Source organism: Myxine glutinosa, chromosome 10, assembly GCF_964187855.1.
Source record: "Myxine glutinosa chromosome 10, kmMyxGlut1.1, whole genome shotgun sequence".
Taxonomy (NCBI): domain Eukaryota; kingdom Metazoa; phylum Chordata; class Myxini; order Myxiniformes; family Myxinidae; genus Myxine; species Myxine glutinosa.
The window spans coordinates 93,061,257-93,080,404 of NC_136270.1; the positions used below are offsets into that span (position 1 = coordinate 93,061,257).

The window sequence follows — 19,148 nt, forward strand, 5'->3', positions numbered from 1 at the left end:
CGACCTCGGAAGGATGACAGGCTGAGTCAACCCCCCTGGCGTTAATTCAGCGATCCACCGGGATTCGAACCCAGGATCCCAAGCCGGCACCCTAACCGCTAAGCCAACACCAGCCCCCTCCCCTCCCCTAACCCCATTCCTGCCAGAGCAGCACTGTATAATACACATTTACGTAGAGAATTTGTGTCCTCCCCTGACCCTGAATCCAGGTTTGTGGGGGTGGGAGGGGTCTATTAAAATGTTTAGACCCAAAGATCCCATCATGCGCCACCTGCTTTCAACTCGTTCCGTCCAGCGGTTCAGAAGTGCAGAGAAGTGAAACAAACACACAGATAGACACTTCTCAAACTCTTGAAATAGAATACTTTTTAATTCTCCATTATTTTGGGACCCAGTAGATAAATGTGAAAAAAAACTTCCACAGTACGACTAATGTTAGCTGTTGTGAAAAGGTTTGACGTTTCAACTAGCTTCACATTCTTTAAACATATATATTCATATTATCATTTTTATACATTAAAAAAAATATATCGCATTATAAACAATTCATCGGGCACAACTTGCTTCAATGGAGTTATCAAATCCATGGTAGTATTTACACATTGGAATTATTTTATTGTGTGTGTGTGTGTTTGTGTGTGTGTGTGTGTGTGTGTGTGTGTGTGTGTGTGTGTGTGTGTGTGTGTGTGTGTGTGTGTGTGTGTGTGTGTGTGTGTGTACCCGAGGAAGGAGGACTTGGGGGGGAAAGAGTGGAGATAGCATCCCCTCCAACCAATATGGGGTCATTGTTCATTATTATAGGCCTCATGTCGTTGCAGCCTTTCTTGCTCCATCTGACGTTGCCAAGCATTAAGAATGTGCATCTTTAGGTCTTCCAAGCCATGGCCCGTCAGCGCCTCCACGGCAACAATATTTTCAAAATGCATGGGCTGGGTCGGCCTCAGATCCACTGGCAGTTCAGGAAAACAGTCTACAGAGGAACAGCGTGTACAATGTACTGTATCTGTATCCAACAATTCCTTGATGCTCAAGAAGTACAAGAATCTAAAATCAATAATTTAACAGGAACCTTAACACTTAAACTCTTGGCTTTTGAGCAGCAGTACAATTTTGCGCACCATCATCTTCCAGCTAGTGTTATACTTTTATGTAATACCTTCACTCAACATGCAGCGAATATGAAGATGGAACATTTCTGCGCTGCAAGCACTATATGTACAAGCTGCATATGTTAAGTGTCGTTTCCATTTCAATGTCGTTATGTTCAGGTCCCTTGATGTAAATCCAGTTGACTGGGACTTTGCATTTGTAAAATATTTTACGTTTCTGGCATTGCAGTCGCTGATGACGGCCAGATTCAAAATTGACTAGAAGAAGAAGAACCACCTTTAGAGGCCATTTTTCCCTGCATAGCGGGGGTTGGCCTTTTTCGGGCACCGCGGTCCCCCTTTTTGAAGCAATGTTTTACGGCCGGATGCCCTTCCTGCCACCAACCCTGTTGGTCGCCTTTTTGCGACACAAAGGGAATTACCAGTGAACTGGAACTCAATTTGCCGAACTCGGAAGGATGACAGGCCGAGTCAACCCCCCTGGCGTTAATTCAGCGATCGACCGGGATTCAAACCCAGGATCCCAAGCCGGCACCCTAACCGCTAAGCCAACACCAGGCTGCAGATTCAAAATTGACTGCAGTGAAATATCAACGGGGTAAAGAGATCTTTAATAAATAGTCACCCCGCTACCCCAATGCCAATTTAACCTTGCTCCAGCTTCCAAAAGCTTCACTCTGGAAAATAAAAAGAAATAAGTAAATAAAATGAGCTCACTTTTCAGTAAAAGAGTAACCTTCATCAGAGGATTCGGGAGCAGTGTGCATTTATTTAAATACCTCCCTCCCTGTGGTGATGGGGTCATTGCTTTAAATTGTGTTGCATCTTACCAGAATCATTGGTGTAATGGTTAGAGCATCCTCCCTGAGTCTCAGAGGTTTGATTCTGATCCCAGCTGAGTCATACCAAAGACTAAAAATGGTACGTACCACTTCCTTGCTTGGTGCTCAGCATTTAGAGGATAGAGCATGAATGATTCCCATAGGGCAAAGGAATTTCCTCCTTAACTTTCCCATCAAGTGTGGAAAGAAAAGCTGCTCTGGGAAATTACGCAACTTCCCCCAAGCTCAGTGGCTGTTTAGCTGGATTTGAGTCAGCTGTTGTTTCATGTATTTCTGATTACCTACCGGTGGACGGAGGTTATGTTTTCACCCGTCTGTCTGCGAGCAGGATATCTAAAAAGGTTGTGGACGGATTCAGACGAAATTTGGTGGACAGGTTGTGTGTGGGACAAGGAGGAATTGATAAGATTTTGGTGAAGATCTGGATCCGGATGCAAATTTCTTTTGTGATTCTTAACCATTGAGATGGGGCCAAAAGCGATACACATTACGGCACGATATCTCGAAAAGTTGTGGACGAGTTGGGTAGTTGACAAGAACAAGCCGATTAGATTTTGGTTCAGGTCCGATTCCAGATCCGGCCCATCAGTGGGATACAAAACAAACTGTTGAGCCTGGCGGAGGCATGCGAGTGCCGTTCTTGTTTAAAATGGTTTTGGTTGTGTGGCCCCTGAGGTGCTACGGAATTTTGGTTCTGGCCCACAATCAAAAGTATTTGGGGGCCCCTGCCCTAAATGAAGGTAGTACTTGTTTCCCAAATGATAGGCCTGAGCATTTATCCTTGTAATAAAGTTGGGTTGGTTAATCCCAACTGCAGGACATAACTCGTCTCTGATTTGAGATTTGTTCATGTAGGGCATTGTATTTTGGAGAAAAGAAAAACCGAGGCAAGGTAACCAAATGCTTTTAGTTCTGTTTAGAGCATAATATCGTTGAACATACCTTGGACATGCTGCAGCTGCTGCACCAGTTCTTCACATCTGGCCTTAGACCCAGGAAGATCCAGCTTGTTTATGACTAGAATCACAGGCTTGTTGAGAAGACACTCATCATACAACTCCAGCTCCTGTCGAACAGTGCGGGTCTTTGAGATCGCAGGCAGGCACTCTGGCTTTGCACAAAATTTCAAAGTGACTTCCTTGAAATCATGACACTTGCACGTAACCGCCCCATTAAAACTGCCACTTCAAATGGGGCAGACACCAGCACATCTCAAAAAACATTTAGCAGATGCTATTACCAAGGACAAGAGCCAAGGTACTGCATCTCCAAACACGTCCGAGTCAGTCGTACAGACCTTAGTAAGGAGTTGAACAGTCTCAAAGGCATTCCTGAATGGGGTTTTGTAAGACAGCTGGAATCCATGCACATCTACCTGTAAGCATCCCGTTGGGAGAGATGGGGGGAAGGGGGAGGGAGGCGGTCTCCATTTTGTGCTGATTTATCAACAAGGTGTGTGCATCAAGGCCGCTTACATCCTGCATTCTGTATATCGTATGGCTCCTCTTTCCGTTCGAAGACCTCACAATCTCACCACAAACAGCAGTAGCTTCGTCCTCTGCACGTGTTTTAGAAACTTGTGTCCCATGCCACGGTTTCTATGCGCTCCTTCAATAAGACCCGGCAGGTCGGCCACGCTGATCTGGTTTCCACAAACACAGCACAACAGTGACGGTGAATCCCAAGAATACACTTGAACTGGAAGAATTCTTAACATAAACACTCAACTGTAACACAGCATTCAAACACAGACCGTATAGTAATGACCACAACGAACACCACACCAAATAGTTGGTTGAGAGGGATAATGATAACCACCTTGGGAAGATGGGTCGTTTATTTTGTGTGCAGCCTGTGGCTGCTGGTGCGCATCATTGCTGGGAGCGTGGCTGGGCCACTGATGTGGTGCCCCCTGCTGGTTAGACCAGGAATTTAGCCAGGGTGCCGGTGATAGTTCACCTACTCTTCACGAAGGACCCCATGGGATTTTTAACGTCCAACAACTAATGTCAGTAGATTCTGCGTCAGTTTAACGCCCATTTGATGGATGGCACACACATTGATGAATCACCCTCCCTGTGAAACACCTGGATGAAAGTGTATATACATCTAAACTATCCTGCCAACTCACACAGCCTCCCCCCGCCCCCCTTGAAAGGCTCACCATTTATACTGTTTTGTTATGGCATCAGATCTTATTCCCTTGCTATTTCCATCCTATTTGCAAACTAATACATACTTAATGTCAAATCAGTCATGTGACCAATATAGATGAGTTTCAAAGGCCAATATTTTAAAACAATTCCAGTCCTGAGGGTCAGCCCAGGTTAGAAAAGGGTTACTGGTGTGGTATTGCAAATGTATTTTTTGTCTGAAATCTGCCTACCTGTGTATAAGTAGGATACATTATGACTCCAAATTGAGGTCTCAAAGTTGTAACTAGAAGAGTTGGAAGAGAGAAATTATGTTTAAAAGGGTGTTCAGAGATAAATAAATCACAGATCGCCCGCTTCAGATCATCAAAGTAAAAATGCTTGTTCCAGATAAACTACAAAGGAAATGGTGGATTGCACACTTGCATGGATACTGGGCAATCCTTGGCCGTGCGGTGGACAACCGGCTCAGTAACGTGGATTTCCCTGCATTGGGAAACCTGTTCCAAAGCAGAAAGGTGGGCTCCATAATGACATGTTCAATATTTTATACCTTCCCTCTGCGTTCACACAATGTGGCTGGTTGATGGAAAATGTAGAGAGCAAGTGCATAAAAAAATGGGATTTATAATATTATCTCGAGAAGAAGATCCGTGACTCATTGGAAAAACTATAAAAACTGCAACATTAGAGGTATAAATAAATAAATAAATATATAATTAAAATTAATTATTGGGGCAGAGGGAATAGGCAGGCCAAAACAAAAGACCAGGACTTGGAAAAATGACAGATATACCCAGTCATGAGTAATCAACTTCCTAAAACTTCACAAAAATAGAGAGTTCATGGAACACATTACCCCACGCAGACATGAGAAACAATGACATGGGTGGGGTCTGTGAGCAGCACGTTTGATTGGTCGAGATGTACATGGCGGCATATTGTGTCCAAGTACTGCTAAACGGAAGGGTTTTGAAAGTGCCAAAAAAGGTGATTTGTGTTCTACAGTGCTCAAGTATATCATTCAATTAAAATAAAATAAAGATTATAAAAGTTTATCGAAAAAAATTCTTGTTAGTTTACCGCCATTGATGCAGTGTCTTTTACACCACCTTATTTAACACGTTAACATTATTTATTCGTGCATGTTGTTTGCGTCCTTTATAACTCCTTAAAAACAGTAAGTTTCCTGCTTGGAATGATTTTCAGTTTGGACTGTCAGACAGACAGAGTAAAAATATATTATCTCACTCCTTTCTGTGCATGCACAATCAGGACAAATTCTGAGTCAAAGTACTGCTGAACTGCAGGTTCATTTTCCGATTCATGTTCCGACACATGTTCAAAATGTAACTTTCAATCGAAATGATGTCGTTCCTCGATCATAAAGTGACGTTTGTAGACAGAAGGACAAAGTGAAAAAATTGCTTTGTTCCCCACTTTACACCGCATACGTGGTGTAATAAATCGAAACAAGCTTTCCTGAACGTTACCATGTGCTGATGGTGGACAAACCTGTTTCTCGATCTCGCAAGGACAACTACCAGGTTTACAAAAGAGAAAAATCGGCATTTCAGGGTTTTTGTCCAAATTTTCTTTGCATCATTAAATGACCGAATAGGTACAAAACGAACTTTTATATCAGGTCGAGTGCAATGCTCATACATGGGTCGAGTGCAATAAAGCGAAACGTTTGAATCGATATTGATGGAAATATAGATGACTTCTAAAAATGAAGGATCCCAGCTTTTTGAAGAAGCTTTACCCTTGTGAAAAAAGGGGGCAAACTGAATTTAAAAAACAAAACAAAAAAAAACGATGTTCATACATTTTGACGATCCTCCACCTTCCCCCGACGCACAATGTATGAACCAACAGTCCCCATACATCGATACAAGTTACATCGATACAAGTTGGTGTCCATCCCTTTGTGTCTCGTGATGTCTGTCCTGATGTGTTCAAGTTACCTATCTCTTCGTCCTCACCACTTTTATCCATCATCACCAAACGTTATAGGCATCATTATCAATATCCGACATCATGCATATAGTATATAACCCGGCTAGCGGCTAGGGCTAGCGGCTAGGGTGCCAGCTTAGGATCCCAGGATCCTGGGTTCGAATCCCGGTCGATCGCTGAATTAACGCCAGGGGGGTTGACTCAGCCTGTCATCCTTCCGAGGTCGGCTAATTGAGTACCAGTTCACTGGTAATTCCCTGCTTGTCGTAAAAGGCGACAAAAAGGGTTGGCGGCAGGAAGGGCATCCGGCCGTAAAACATTGCTTCAAAAAGGGGACCAAAAAACAACAACAACCACAGTCCCCGAAAAAGGCCAACCTCCGCTTTGCGGGGAAAAATGGCCTCTAAATGTGGTTATATTTTTTTATGCATATAGTATTGTTACGGACACGACTTATTAAGATGTTATGCTGGGCCGAGCGGAATGGCCGCCGTGTTCGCACAAGTTACCCGATTATACTCGAACGTTGACTAAGTCGCGCTATGCTAAATCAATGATGGAAAGGACACAACGGCTGGGTTAAAATGACACGACACCAGGGGTACGGTTCTCAAGACCTCCGGAGGAGGTTATAATATTGCGGAAGGTTAGATTACAAAGACAAGAGAGACAGCATAGAAAGGTGGGCACTTAAACACGGTCTTATCTTAGCCCCGACAGACGACAGATAAACGGGACAAGACTGACTCACACGGGGATTGATGGCAAGGAAGGCGGGTAGTCGATGGCTCAAGGTGCACTCTTGGCTCAAGGACAGAATCGACCCGGTCCGGTCCAGAGATGCGGGAGGTCTCACAGCGCTCGGAGGTGGCGTCTGGTTCTCTTTCGTGGCTGAGGCGCATCTGACGTCACGTCCGGTAGGCTGCGTATATCCGGCGGGGAGTGACACGCCCTCGGCTCGTTAGCTCCGCCCCAGATGGAATCGGTCCGCCCTTCTTATTGGGTGCGGGGGGTTACCGGGCTCCGCCCTTGACGAGGAGCTGACAGTGAGCCCCTTCGTGGTAACCCCGTCGGAGCGCATGGTCAATGGCGGCTAACCAAGCCGGTGTGAGGACGCACACTCCCCGCACGCCGCGGCCGCGCCGCCCCCGCTGTGGTTGTAGTTGTTGTTTCATGGGGAAGATGGGAGGAGGTATGGGGAGGTCCTAAACTCACTACTGGTGCCATACAATCACATTCTGGTGCAACGAAGAGTCAGAATTAATGGAAACGAGTCCTTAACTGACATAGACTAAGAATAACTAGCAAGATGTCCGAAAGTTGTCTACGTGAGATGCGGTGGACCTGGGCACGACATTTAATGGGGGAAGAAGGGGAAGGTCGGTTCTACAGAGTGTTGTTTACAGACAATGGGACTAGGGAATGGGGGATTGGGGATAGTTGGGGAGTATTGGGGAAATAGGGGAATATTTACAAGCGGATATGAAGGCCAAATCCCATATCCGCAACAGTATATAAATTTATTTCCAACCTTTATTCCGTTCGGCCCACTCGAAATGAGACTTGCATTTACTGCTGTGCCAGCTATCTCAACTTAAAAAAATCCTTAGTTTCTTGAAACTGTCACTTCACAACCTTATCTGTATCAAACAAATAAATCTATAAGTGAACTTGGTTCTGGGTATTCCAGTGTAGGTTCTGATGAAATGATCTGAAGAAGCAAGAAAAAATAAATAATTAAGGTGCTGCGAATACATCGTGTGACGCACACAGACATAATGACCGATCACAGTTACCCAATAAGGCCGACATCGGCGATAAGTTTCAAGCTCAGATGTATGAATTGGCGTTGTTGCGCACGGTTTTGGATGAACCCAGAGTCGATAGTACCTCCAAGGCCTCCAACAGCTACGCGCAAACGCTGTTTGGGAGCATACAGTTCTCCTGCAAATGGGCAACAAGCACACACATGACAATATATGAAACTTTTATATTCTTAAATAATCTAGTGCCAATAATGTTTTAATAGCCACTGTGAAAGATGGGGATGCACACGACAATCACCAACATGTACATTGTACAAACCACCTCAGGTAGAGTAGGTGGCCCCTTCCAGCACTACCCACTACTGCTCATCCTGAAGTGATTTCACCCTGAAGTGGCACGGGGGTAGGGTGGGGGGAGATGGTGCAGCTTGTGGGGAGTGGGGAGGGAAGAACGTGTCGGGAGGATTCATCCCGAACAGGGACATGCCACGGAGAAACCGTGAAGTTCACGTGCAAGCTTCCCGGCAAGGTCACCGTGCATCTCCTTCCCCGTGGTTCGCACCACACTGTTTTATAGCTTCTGTCTCCAGCCGTGGCCGTGGCATCACTAGTCCCACCCTGCTCAGCTGCCACTGGTTCAGGCCCTAGTATGTAGGTGGGCCATCCCCCTATAACCGTTCACCCACTTCATATGCCACGCTTTCTCCACGATGGCGGTGTTTTCCCATGCAAAGTATTGCCGACGACCGGCTGGGTCGTTTTAAAGGACACAAAGGACAGATTACCAAGGGGTGAAACATAAAAAGGGTGCGACGGGTTAGCGGTTTTAGACATACGCGTGATGAGGGAATACGACAATTTTCTACACATATAATTAAGCTTAAATCATGATCACAATTAATTTATCTCACGGGTATTCTAAATAGGCACCATGGGAAATAACTATCGCTATACTATGCAAAGTCACTCCCAAGAAGGCCTTCCCACAACAGTATTATCAATAAAAGTTTATCTTCCTTACGAGAGGGTTTCAGGCATTGTCAGATATTCACAATCTTCATTTGTTGCATCAACAGCACAGGAAAACCTCAATCTGCACTACAAAATGTTTGTCATTACAACTACATGCATGTCTACATGGTGACATACCTAAGAGTTGGTTTTCATTCGTCGTGATAGTAATGCCAACAGGAACTTTCAAAATGATGTCGGAACCCTTTTTCCCTTTGATGGACGAAAAACTTGGAAGGAAAAATATAAAAGGTAAGTGGAGATTATGCTTGAAACAGAAGCAGATACAATAACATCAAACAATACCAAAACTCCAACCTCCTATGCGTGAATTAAACAAATTCCCTTTTGCTTCGAAGCATTGAACCTCATAATAAGGAGCATTGAAACAGGGTGTATTATAATATTGTTACGGATCCGGGGTCGTGGGGATCAGGAGGGGTGGCCGCCTCGGACCTGTTTCCCGACCTTTGATCCTGAAGCTGATGAGCCATGGATAACTCCGTGACCAGAAGGGTTGCTAGGCAACCACGGGCGCAGTCTGAGGTGACCAAATCTGGCAGGGTCCTCGCGCACATCTCACGTTACCTTACCGGTGGTTTAGTTATCCCAGATGGAGAACGGGGCTCTCGATGTCCCACCCGTGTCTATAAATTACGCAAGGCCAAGCGGGATTCTGGCTAATCTTGCGCTGCGAATCAATGTGTACAACCTCCCATCTACTTTTGACACGCTGTGTCTAACCAATGTAGGAAACAGACACACGGGCAGGTTGGAAATAATAAATCTTGTATTGTTAAACACGTATTTACAAAGCATGTATTTACAAGCAAACAGTATCACACAAGAAAACAGTGTTAGCCCTCGTGTACGCAAGCGCCCTTACACGATCATTCTAACCTTTGCACGAAACAAGACATCGGCGCCTCACACATTCTGGGAAATTAGAAGAGAAAGGGGTGAATAGACAGAGGGGGAGAGAAGTTGGTGGGGTATAGGATCGACCCCGGCCTCACCCGTATGAGTGTGATCGACCCCAGCCTCACCCCCGTGTAAGGTGTGGTGAGTAGCTTGCGTACCTTTCCATACAGGACCGAAAATACCTTGTCACACGCGATGCTTGTGCATGGTGGTTGTGATGTCGATGGTGGTGGGCTCTTCTTTTCAAATTGATAAATATTCATCTACCAGTTAATATACCATGCATCTACTGGTTCAGTAGATGACAAACACAGGACTTGCTTTGCTCCTCGCATGGACTGCATGGGGCTGCTCTCTGGTGCCATTCGCTTTCTTTTGGTGCTTTTATTTTCCCAAGAACTTGAAAATTACAGCAGAGACTTTTAGCAACAACAACATCTGCCATGTTGAAATACACTGACCCTAGCTGTATCCCACAATTGCTTGCGGTGAACATTATCGAGAAGTCGTTAGGTCTGGGATAACTTTTTGTCGATATATTCGGTCCGCTGGATACCACCAAATGGTGAGCAGTAATATTTGCACTGGGCAAGTGGGCAAGTAGGAAAGGGGACATGGGAGGGGTAGGGTGACGTAAGGGGAGAAGCAGGTACTACAGAACCGAGCAGGTAGAGAAACAGGTCTTCTGGCCTTCGGCTCTAGTGCAAACATTGTTAAAAATATGACTACTTATTTTGAGCATTATGCAGTCTAATGCATTTCAAGGCAAGATTGGCCCCAAATGAATATAGGTACGAACATCTATATAACAACATCAAACAATTCTTTTTGCTCCAAAATCAAAGCAATTTTGTTTTAAAATGAACATACACGGCACAAAAATATGGGGAAAATTAAACTCCACAGTTGCACCGGCATTCAAAAATGACTTTTCAACGAAATCAGCACAAAACAGCTGATCTAGAGCTTGAAGGTAGGACCTCGTGGACACCTACCTGCTATGATGACCCGCTTCAGCAATAAATGTCAATTTGGGATACTTGGCCTTGATGTGACGAAGACTAGCCGAGGAATCTGCCAAGAGCCACACATCCCCACCTGCCCCACCAACTCCTCCATAGCGAGCCAGGCCTTTGCCACTGACACCGCCTTCAACAACCAACCTCAGCGAGTCCACCAACACCTAAATGATTCAAATGCAACATTTTTAGCTATGGACAATGGTTGTTGCGATAACCAAATCAAAATAAATTGCCAGTCAAGTTAATTCATTCAAAAAATAATTTATTTATTTAAATTACCACCTCATAATTATGATGCAGTTCATTACTTGCAGGTGGAGCCTCTCCTGTTTTGCTCTTTCTACTCTCTCAGCCCTCAGACACTCTCCAGCCACTCTCGAATGCACACATTCTTCTGGTCATCATTGTTTGTACACAGCACATGGCTGCACGTTTGCATCAGTTCTTGCAGGGGAGTGGCGATGGCGCTGATGCAGTGCCCGCTGTCGGTTCGAGCAGGAATTTGGAATTTGGCCAGAGTGCCGACTCGCCTACTCTTCGCAGAAGAAGCCATGGGATCTTTAATGTCTTCCAACTAATGCCAAGAGATGGGACACCCAGTTTAACGTTCGTCCGAGAGTGCACACACATTGATGAATCGTCCTGCCCGTGGAACACCAGGTGACAGTTTATAGCTGGGTCGAGATTCAAACCCAGGCTCGACAGCTCAAAAGTGTGTGTGCGTATCTCTAGGCCATCGCCATTGTGCGCGTATCGCTGACTATCATGACAGCTCTGTTCTTCCAGTGATGTCCTGGTTAAACTTCCAAAATCCAGGCTGACTGCAAACCTGAACTCTTTTGTTCCTCACCTCTCACACAGGTGGATCTGCCTTCCGGAGACTGTTAAATCCCACTCTTTTCTCCAAGGCTTCAAGCAGGTGGTGCATCGGCACGTCATGTTATTCCCCATCCCTACCCACAATCTTCATTACTCCCATTAACTCTGCAGAGCCCAACCCTCTTACCTGCAGGTTCCGTCCCCATTTCTCCCCTCAGTCCCTTACTTGCTCCACTATCAGTATGTTTCCTTTTTGCTCTCTGGCTCCTTGCTCTCCCACAACATAAGCCTATATTTTTATTTAAAAATAAAAAAACCATTTCCTTTATAGTAATCGTTGCAAAATGATATAATTCTCCAGTGGTGCGGGTATATCTAAAGTAAAGCAAAAGGACTTGTTTCAAAACTCTGTCAGTGCTGAGTAGGGAAAGGGTTTGAATGTATGACGTAATACTTCCAAGTGACGTGCTAAATATATTTTTTCTCTTCACTCTTGTGTTTATTTGAAGAACAAGATGCATGGAGCTAAGTTAATGGCGTGCAAGTGAGTAGAACATACTCAGGCGGTGTATGCGTTAAACCCCACTGGTCACTACGATCGTTTAATTTAGTACTGAATTCGCTTGGCTGGTTTCGCGCTGCTCCTTCACTTATCCTGTGCCGAGACGAACGGCAACTTGTTTTAAAAATGAAATCCACATACGAGTCGCAAAATAAAAACGAGACTAGTTAGTTGACGAAGTTACAATTACCTCAACCTTCAGGTGTTAAAAATACCGTTAATGCTGACAACGTCATCTTTAGATGTTGATCACGTAAAAAAATATATTGCATTTATTTGCTCGTCAGGACCACGGAGGTATATAATTTTATTATATACCTCCGTGGTCAGGACACCAACCCACCTTTCGAGCCTTGGCCATTCTGGCAGGAACCGTTCTCATCTCATCGTACAAACGGTGAGGCGTTTTGGGAATTAACAAAGATATTTGCGCAACATCTATCCTTCTTTTAAAATCCCACTCTGCTTTACTTTTACTCACCTTTAAAATAACGTATCTAAAACATAAATCGAACGTGATGTTAAACCAGCAACATCCAATAGGAACGGAGCTCTATACACCGCCTATTCTGTTACGTTAGCGCTGACATGAAAAACGCAGAGGTCAGAGGCAAAGCAGCACAAGAAACTCGAAAAAGACAACTGGTTTTATGAATACCCTGACACAGAGCCCAGCCCCAGATGCCGCTGGGATGGCATGACCTCAAAATCAAAGGGCTTATCAGTTGAGACTACCTTTAAAACTTGGCAGTTTCATGACGATTGGTTTAGAGTGACCAGCAGGCGAGTGACTACCAAACAGACAGAATGGAAAATCGCTCAGAGAGCCACACTTGGCAAAAGAGAACAAAGTAGAATGGCACTCAGTAGATCAGCATCCTTTTGACCTCACAAATAATTGGTGGTGGAATCCAGCGATTGATGCAAATATGCAAATAGTCTTCAAACTTTAAGTTAATCGGATGAAAATTGACATTTTTAGAAATTTGGCCTATGTTGACCTCAAATATAATTGGTGGTTGATTTCAGTAAGCCGATATGAAAATCCTATTCAAATTTCAAGTACTGTAAATCGGATGAAAAATGATTTTAGAAATTAAAAAAGGTTATTGACCTTTGGCCTATGTTGAACGTTTGGCCTATGTTGACCTCAAATATAATTGGTGGTTGATTTCAGTAAGCTGATATGAAAATCCTATTCAAATTTCAGGTAAATCGGATGAAAGATGAGGATTTTAGAAATTTTAAAAGGTTATTGACCTTTGGCCTTTGTCGACGTCAAAATAGATGGTGGTTGAATTCAGTAAGCAGACATGAAAATCCTATTCAAATTTCAAGTAAATGGGATGAAAGATGAGGATTTTAGAAATTTCAAAAGGTTATTGACCTTTGGCCTATGTTGAACTTTTGGCCTATGTTGACGTCAAAATAGATGGTGGCTGAATTCAGTAAGCAGACATGAAAATCATTTTCAAATTTCAAGTCAATAGGATGAAAATTGAAGATTTTAGAAATTTGAAAAGGTTGTTGACCTATGGCCTATGTTGACCTTTTGACCTAAAAATAAATAGGATTCTGTCGGACCACAAACTTTACCGTTTGGTGAAGTTTTGTGAGGACCGGTTTAAAATTGTGACCTGTAGGCAAGTATAAGTGAGCCGACACACAAACACACAAACAAACCGGAGTGATCAACATAGTTGTCCCCAAAATTTTTTTAATGCCAAGTAACAACAAAGTCGACCGACAAATGTACTTGAAAAATCTTCGATTTTGCAAGTAACAAACGGACCCAAATGCAATACCCTCTCCTGTGGTAAGGGCAATAGGTATCAATAACAAAAAGCCTTCACATCAAACCCAAAAGGAGCCCAATGCGTTCTTGATATTGCATTTTTATTACCACAATATTCCCACTGTAAAGCATCAATTCAGTACAGTAAACGTGTTGGCAAATATAAAGGCACTTTTAAAAGTTATGTGCAGTACATTTAACCAAAACCGAAATGAAGCGCAGTGCGAAGCAAGAGAATGGAAGGGTGTCATTTAGGCCTGAAAAAGCGCATTCTTCTTTAGCTATTTCAAAACTCACTCGTAATGAGAACTCGTGGCTGTTTCATGAAATAAAAATCCATATTGCGTCAAAATGATTTTCAATAATTGTATAACAAAACAGTGATATTTAACAATGACGTCCTCCCATCCCGACCCCTCAACTTTCCCCGCTCCGCCAGTTCAACCTCAATGATCACTCGTGAATGAATAAACTTGCTTCCTAACAAGATAACCACACAGTTCATTTGTGACGAGGTTATTTTCAAAAAAAAATGCTGCAATAGTACCGGCTACTTTTTCGGACGGACTATGACGTCGGTCGTCTTCAACCCTTGGAGCGAAAATGCGAAAATGCAGCAAGAGAGGAAACGGTTTGCCCAAGTTACACTTTTAAATTAAAACAGAATTTGTAAATCAACAGCAACACCAACTAGTACAAGCAATGACAATCACTGCACATACTATCTCCAGAGTGCTGCAATTGCGTTGGGAAGATCCAAACAGTGCAGCGAGGAAAAAGGGCCAGGAAACAAATAATACGTGAGCAGCTGATCGTAGACATCTGTATTTAAAGAAAAGGGCTGTCGATGCAGTTTTCCATTGGCTGGGGGGCACAGTCCTGGATGGGTCCGCCACTCAGACGCAGGACACTCGAATGGCTGACCTCAGAAGGATGCCAGACTGAATCAACTCACCTGGTGTTATGTTACCGGCACGTCAGGGGCTCAAACTCAGGACCCTAAGATCTTAAGCCAGCCACCTTGACCTTCAAGCAAACACCAGGTTTCTGTATTAAAAGGGAAAACGTTAATAAAGATCCAATTTGCTGTTTTATTTCTGTAGAGATATAATGGCTCATGGCATGGCGCATTCATCACGTCCAGGACATGGATGACATCATGTGCACTATAAAAGCATCTGCAGACGATGGACAAAACACGGTGAGCGTCGATACGGGACAGGAATGATTCGCCAGGGGGTTTCGAGCATCAATCCCCAGGGGTTCAACGGGCAACGCAAAACGGACTAACCAAGTTTGTTCCGAATGTTTGGACGTTTGATTTTAAACAAGTTGTGAAAAATAATGGGGCAGTTTATCGACACCTCCTCAAGCAGTAAAATAGTGGAGAATATTGGGAAGAAACTAACACTTGCGCTGAAATAAATGAATATTTAAATTCAATTTCCTGCACATTTTATATTTCAAACAAGACATTTGAAATGTGAAAACTCTGCCGTCGGCTTAACAAATCTTAAATCGTGTCTGCAATGACATTACTCGGGTGAGTTTAACGCTCAGCAATAAAAATCAATATAATTTACTGGATTACATTCCATCGTGGCCAACAATTGTCCAGCGGCTAACACTTGTACCAGCAACCATCCCTTTCAAGGCTTTTCATCACCGTCAAACACCAATGCCAGCCCAACATACCCACTCATTTGATTGCATCCAAAATCATGCGGGACTGGCAATCGACAGCAGCAAATTGAACGAGTCGATAGATTCGTGCAAACGGAGCGAAGTACGCCCACCTCGTCGCCCTCGTAAACATTGTGCTCCGAGCCACCGTCAGGAATGAGGTTCCGTTGTGGCCGTGGGCCTGGATCATTGCAGCCGAGACACTTTGGTGGGCTGCGATGTGTATACATCCAAAAAGAACGGGCCTTCCTGATTCGGCAGATAGGTGGTCGGTATTACGTTGTACACACCCACCGGTGCCTTCTCCACTTCCAGGTAGCAAAATCCACATCTAGAACACACATTTTAAAAGGAGTGAACAGCAAGCTATGGTTTAAGCGAAGCCAAAGGGGTGATAACTTGGTACTTGCTACAATGAAAAATGGACAAAGGAAAACAAGTAAACCTGATGAGCAGGTGCACTCAGGGCTATCTATTTATTACGTATGCATGTGGTGGGGGTAGGGGAGGAAGTCAGCCGGTGAGTACAAGGAAGTCTCGTGTAATGAATAACATTGTATGAATGAATCCCAATCATTATAATTGCATGCTTTTAATTAAACAAAAAAAACCTGATAATATTGTTATGTGTGTGGGGGTGCAGGGCAGTCATCAAAATGCAAGACCATGGACCATGTGTTCACACAATGAATGAATGATCGTTTTAAGGCTATTTTTCCCCGCTAGAGCAGGGGTTAGCCTTGCGGGCCCATGACAATCATGGTTCCCTGTTTGAGGCAATGTTTTTATGGCTGAATGCCCTTCCTGACGCCAACCCTTGGTCGCCTCTTACGATGCGCAGGGATACGGTGTACCTATTCTAAATCGGGGTACACACCGGGATCATTCATCCCAGCAAGCTGGTACTCAATTTGCCGACCTCGGAAGGATGACAGGCTGAGTCGACCCCCCTGGCGTTAATTCAGCGATCGACCGGGATTCAAGCTCAGGATCATAGGATCCCAAGCCGGCACCTTAACCACTAAGCGAACACCGGGCTCTAAATCAGCAAGTGCTGTAGATTGCTAAATGACATGCTTAGTTTCATATCTCACCCAAACTAAGCTGTATTAATAACAGTAATAACAGTCTTCGAGGTAGTTTGAACTCCGGCTGAGTCATACCAAAGACACGTTACATGCAGTTTCCTGGCTTGATACTCACATCATGGACAAACAACCATAGGCTGGTAATAATAGTGCAGGCTAACATAGGTCTAATGGCCTCCACCTCCACCTGAGCTTACTTCTTGTAGGGAAACCATTTTATAACATTGTTATAACAGTAGAAAAACGAGTGGAGGCTTTGAGTAAATTGTTCATGCTCATAACATCCATATAATGTAACTCCTGAATGTGTCTGAAACCGTTGCACAGCAATGTGTGTATATTTCTTTCCTCGACCAAGGCAGGAAGTGGGTGGAAACGGGACAGTAGTAGTACTTCACCAAATTAATTCTGCCCAAGAGTATGGATTTCAAAAGTTGTAACTCGTCCACCTTAATCATTACTCAGGAAGTAATTCCTCTTTTGATGCTTCGACTTGTGGATGTTTGCCAGTAACCACGCAAACAGGCAGACAGACAGGACTTTAAACCGATGCTAAAATATTGGAGCCAGTTAGGCCTGGGATTTAATTTAATATGGTAGACCATGCTATGTTAGAACAAAGCAGTCAAGGCTGGAACAATCAAGCTGTACAAGGATCAATGATTCAAGGTGAAACTAAAACAGTGCTTGATAGAGCGCACACCTCCGCCGGGCTGAACAGTTTACATTTTGTATCCCACTGATAGGCCGGATCTGCTGACCTGAACCAAAATCTAATCAGCTTGTTCTTGTCACCTAACCAACTCATCCACCGAGTTTTGTCATTATCCATCCACAACTTTTTGAGATATATTGTTTTTGGCCCGATTTCTCAATGGTGAAGAATCATTAATAAAAAATTTTTAATTCTTGTATACGGATCCGGTTTTGGATCTTCACCAAAATCGAATCAATTCGTCCTTGTCATACACCCAAACCTGTCCACCAAATTTCGGCCGAATCCATCCACAACAATTTTTTGAGATATCCTGTCCACAGAGAGACAAACAGGCAAACAGACAGAAAACTACAAAAAGAAATATAAGCAAATATACTCTGCAATGGGAGAATCAAAAAAGAGCAGGAAGATTCAAAAAAGAGCTTGACAGAACAGGAATCGACAAGGAAGACTCATTGAAATGGCTAATAAGAGGTTTAATTAATTGGGATGGAGAACAAGTCATCATAAATGCCAAAGACCAAGGCCACTACATTAATGCCTTTAAGAAAATGGTGGGATTGAGCAAATCAGCCAAATGCAGGTTTTGTGGGTTAGAAACAGAAAGCATCAGTCACCCCCTTTCGGGATGTAAAAAACTCATGTCAGAACAGTTGTACACAGAAAGACATGACAGCATCTATAGAGTAATCCACTGGCACATCTGTAAACATTTTAACATTCTGGTTCCAGAACAATCATGGAAACACAAACTAAATCCGCATGACAAGATGATCCCAACAAGTGTGGACATTAAAAACAAAACATTGCATCCGGACATAGTGCTCAAACACAAAAAGGAAACGTCAGCATGTTGATTGAGGTTTCAGTTCCCAATAACTTTGGACCAAATCCTGTAAAACTCGGAAAATTATCAAATACCAGGAGCTGAAAAATAAGGCCAAGCGTACTTGGAAATTGAAGAAAGCTGAAAGTCTACCAGTGATAGTCGGAGAAACAGGGATGATCAGGAAACCCCTTACTGAGCACTTAAAAAGCATTCCGGGGAATATCACGACAAACGAGGTACAAGGGGAGGCTGTCAGAGGTTCAGTGAGGAGTGTATAAAGAGCCCTTGGAACGAAGTTATGAGAAAGAAGTTTCACAATCTGCTTCATGAATAATAATGACCGAAAAAGGAGGTGAAGATTTTGAGTTCCAGGACAACTTCTGAAACCACAAATGGAGATAACAACCACTGGGGGAAACATATCCTACATCCACCTTCGGTGGTGGAGATAACAAACAGCGAGTAAAAGACCTTCTCACCATCAACATTCAATCTAATATTTCCTCTCTGGAATGTGTGCTGAGCAAGCTCAATGTAGGTGAAGCTTTAAATTTCTTTACATCGACATTTTAATCATAATAATGAAGCCAGCTAAAATAAGTTTCTTCTGTGCAGTGTTGGGTAAATCAAGTCCCACCCTCACTTAGCTCTATACTACCAATAGTGTGTCCTCGCCCAACCCACCTCTTCACTTAAATAATACCTGTAATTTCCCGACGTTTTCTTTTCAAAAGGTTCAAGGCCTGCTTCACCCTCACTGCTCACAGTCACCATTTCAAATCCGACACTGAATTGCCTGCAGGGAAGAAAAAACAAACCGTGCCACACAAAATTGCCCCAAATCCATGGATCAACTACTAGAGGGTTCATA

The 19,148-nt window shown here is 43.7% G+C and overlaps 2 protein-coding genes across 2 annotated transcripts in view; both read right to left on the reverse strand.

Moving 5' to 3' along the window:
* Positions 1 to 351: 351 nt before the first annotated feature.
* On the reverse strand, positions 352 to 12,648 carry GTPBP10 (GTP binding protein 10). The gene is made up of 10 exons (XM_068126458.2): positions 12,508 to 12,648; positions 10,757 to 10,944; positions 8,979 to 9,070; positions 7,860 to 8,007; positions 4,531 to 4,604; positions 4,338 to 4,390; positions 3,486 to 3,593; positions 3,249 to 3,326; positions 2,894 to 3,017; positions 352 to 970 (listed from the first exon to the last, which is right to left on the reverse strand). The coding sequence occupies exons 1-10, from the start codon at positions 12,544 to 12,546 to the stop codon at positions 783 to 785; spliced, it is 1,092 nt and encodes a 363-aa protein (XP_067982559.1). The 5' UTR covers positions 12,547 to 12,648; the 3' UTR covers positions 352 to 782.
* Positions 12,649 to 14,043: 1,395 nt separating this feature from the next.
* The window catches only part of CAPN7 (calpain 7), a 54,487-nt gene continuing 49,382 nt past the window's right edge, over positions 14,044 to 19,148 (reverse strand). The window contains exons 20-21 of the mRNA XM_068126467.2: positions 18,981 to 19,073; positions 14,044 to 15,973 (exon numbers count right to left, since the gene is read on the reverse strand). Coding sequence (XP_067982568.2) covers positions 15,829 to 15,973; positions 18,981 to 19,073 — 238 coding nt within the window. The 3' untranslated portion in view covers positions 14,044 to 15,828. The remainder of the gene's footprint in view (positions 15,974 to 18,980; positions 19,074 to 19,148) is intronic.